This window comes from Antedon mediterranea, chromosome 7, assembly GCF_964355755.1.
Source record: "Antedon mediterranea chromosome 7, ecAntMedi1.1, whole genome shotgun sequence".
NCBI lineage: Eukaryota > Metazoa > Echinodermata > Crinoidea > Comatulida > Antedonidae > Antedon > Antedon mediterranea.
The window spans coordinates 4927928-4931290 of record NC_092676.1 but is presented as its reverse complement, the minus strand read 5'-3'; the positions used below and the strand labels follow the sequence as shown (position 1 = coordinate 4931290).

Below are 3363 nucleotides of genomic sequence, written 5' to 3'. Positions count from 1 at the left end.
CAACACTTTACAGCATTTTAGAATATTAGCAGTTTTAGCAGCTTAAGCAACACTACACACTTACAGCATGTCATGATATATTATTAGCAGTTTCAGCAGCTTAAGCTAAACTTCACAGCATATCATAATGCATTTAGCAGTATAAGCACATCATGAGCTGTAAGGATCTTCGTGTTGTAATATATTAGCAGTTTTACCAGCTTAAGCAACACATTACAGGATGTCGTAATATATTAATAGTAGTTTCAGCAGCTTAACGAACACTTTACATGTTAGAATATATTAGCAATTTCAGCAGCTTAAGCTAAACCTTACAGCATGTCATAATGCATTTAGAAGTATCAGCACATATTATTATAAGCTGTAAGAGCTTAAACACATAAATTAGCTACAGATATAAATGCTATATTCTGCTTTTTATGCCTTTTTATACTCAACAACAGTTAAGAACATGTCAATATAATAGCATTAGTATTGCTAAAAAGAGCAATAGCAATTTCTATAAAAAAAAAAAAGCAGCAAAATTAGCATTAGCAAAGCAAAGCATAGCTTAAGCAGTGAAGAGAAAACAGTATTAGTACTTCTAATAATAATAGCTGCTTTAAAGCTTAAGCAAAACATAAGCTATGCAAAAAAAGGCCATATAGATGGCTGCAGTCGCGTGCTTAGTGTTTACCGACCGACCGACCAACCTACCAACTGACCGAAATTACTGAACATGTTTAAAAATGTTGAAATGTTTAAAAACAGTTATATTTTTTTAATTTACACGTGCGTAGCCTGTCACTTTTGACGTGCTCGTATAACGTAATTTCGAGTTGAAAAGTAAATCAAGAAAACAGAAATCGGGCAAAAAGAGTGCGCAATAACATTTAACGCGCAGTGCGTGCGCAAAAATCTGCGCACTCATGGTAATTTTGTAAACGCTTAAAATTGCCTGAAACTTACTCTTATTTCATCGAAAATAAATTTCGAAAATTTTAAGCGCGCGTACGCATGCGTTACATGCGCTACGCACGTAATTGTATTGCCATTATTATGATGATTTATGCCCTGAAATTTATGAGTACCAAATTTTATTTAATTGTGATTCATGGTTGTGAAGATATGATTACAAACGTGATTTCGTTAAATCGTGCGTAGACCGCGTAATTTTTTATTGCGCCCCGTGAAAACATAACCACATCGATTCCTGGCCATAAGGAATATACTGTGAAAAATTGACTTAGCTAGATTAAACTGATATCAAGATAAGGTCAGAAAGCGATAAAACGCATAGTGATACCGGACCGAAAGACAGACCGACAGACCGACAAACCGACCGACCGACATAGTGAACTATAGAGTCGCTTCCACGCGACTAAAAAGGGGAAAAAGGTTATGTAAGAGCTTATTATATGCTTTATTGTGCAAAATTAGCTAAAGATACAAATGCTATATTCTGCTTATTTATGCTTTTTATGCTTAATAAACCAATGCGCCTTGTTCTTCATACTTACAATTTCGTATGTATGTATAAAAGCAATTTCCGGGGACCTAGCAGCTCAATTTTTCTTAGTGGTAGGACTTGCTGTCTCCCATATTTCGAAGTACAGTATACGTCCAATTATTTCCGGGGCCGGGACCTAGCAACTTTATTTTTTAATTGTCTTAGCTCCACCCTAACTATTGTAGGGCTGTTCTTGGAGACTTATAATTTCGTTTGATATATCAAGTGCAATTTCCGGGCACATAGCAGCTCTATTTTTCAAAATTCAAAATGGAGACTTATAGGCCCTTATTATGTTGTATATATACAATTGTAATTGGATGTTTCTGACAATTCTTATTTCTTTTTCCCCTATTACTATAACTGCATGTGATCAATGTAATACAACTGAAACAATTTTTTTTAAATATTTAATTGCCGTTTTATTACAAAAACTTCCTTTCAGATCGTTTAGGCCTACGATGTCTCAAGTACGTATTTGTCTTTGGGCCGTCCCTCGTAGTGTCTCTACTGCCTTAACGGTTTCTATGAGCAATCTAGAAGATGTACAGATTATCAATCAGCCGTATCTCAGTGCTTTCATTGTAGGCCCTGACAGTGAAGGAAACCTTACCACAACATTGAAAAGGAGCTTACAAGAGACAACAGATGGCGTAGCTATGACTTATGAAGGAACATGGAACTCCAAAGACTGTTCTTACAAATACATGAAAGAAAACATATTGGAAGCAGAATATCCAAACAAGAAAGTTGTTTTCGTAAAAGATATGTCTCTTGCTATTATCAAACAGATAGATATGCTACCAAAGGGCTATCGACATGCATTTTTAATTCGCAGGCCAGAAAGAGTGTTCAGTTCTCTAAAGGATGCACATGTAAGGATGGATAGACTGGAAGACGGTGGGCTAATTATCGGAAACGGGTCAGATGGCGTTCCGGATCTTTACGCATTTCGAGAAAGTTTACAGTTGTACGAGTATCTGATTAAAACAGGAATCGAACCGAAACCTTTTATTATGGATGCTGATGATCTGCTTGAAAATCCTGAATCTATACTTCGTCAGTTTTGTAAATTTGCCGGCATACGTTATACTGATAAACTACTAAATTGGAGAAGAGGCAAAGAAGTAAGAAAGGACTGGAAATTGTCAAAAGAAATTCTAAAATGGGGTGATCTTGGTGGATGGCATAAGACAACATATGGTAGCACACACTTCCAAAAACCGTCACCTGTTCTGCAAAGATCGGAAATATCTGAAGATATACAAGAATGTATAGATTTCAGCCTTCCTTTCTATTCAAAACTGTATAAACTGCGAGTCAAAATCAACTAAGAGGAATTTCCATTGTCTGTAGGTACATATCGCCTTATTTAGGGTTATATTGTTTTACATTAAATATGCCTAACCGCTATTAAACAAATAATTTGTTGGCAAAATTGATGCAAAGCAATTTGCTAAGTATACACTTGTTTGTTTTTCAAAATAGTTTCATAACAACAAATCATCCTATTGATTTTCAGAATCGATAATTGGTGACGTCACAAAAAGTTATCAAAATATCGAGTATCGGCAACATGGGCACTGAAATAAATACAGTGTACGGATGTGATTTTACATAGGCAGAGATGAACGCAAATAGTTATTGCTAGATTATAGGCCATGTTAGAATATAAATAAGCAACTGTGTTATACCGTTCAATAAAGCATTTTATGGTCAATATTGTACAACATGGTACATAATGTTTTTTGTTACACCAAATACAACAATTATATTATTTCTAAGCCACATTTTACTTGTCTATAACCAGTTGTTTACCTCCGCTAAGGAGGTATATGTAATCGGTCGCGTGTGTTTGTTACTTGGCAAAAAAA

General features: G+C 35.2%; 1 protein-coding gene across 1 annotated transcript; it reads left to right on the top strand.

Annotated features, from left to right (window-relative positions):
* The first annotated feature begins 220 nt into the window (after positions 1–220).
* LOC140054969 (uncharacterized) lies at positions 221–2823 on the top strand. The gene is made up of 2 exons (XM_072100111.1): positions 221–225; positions 1935–2823. Exons 1-2 carry the CDS (start codon positions 221–223, stop codon positions 2821–2823), a joined length of 894 nt encoding a protein of 297 aa, XP_071956212.1.
* Positions 2824–3363: the final 540 nt, after the last annotated feature.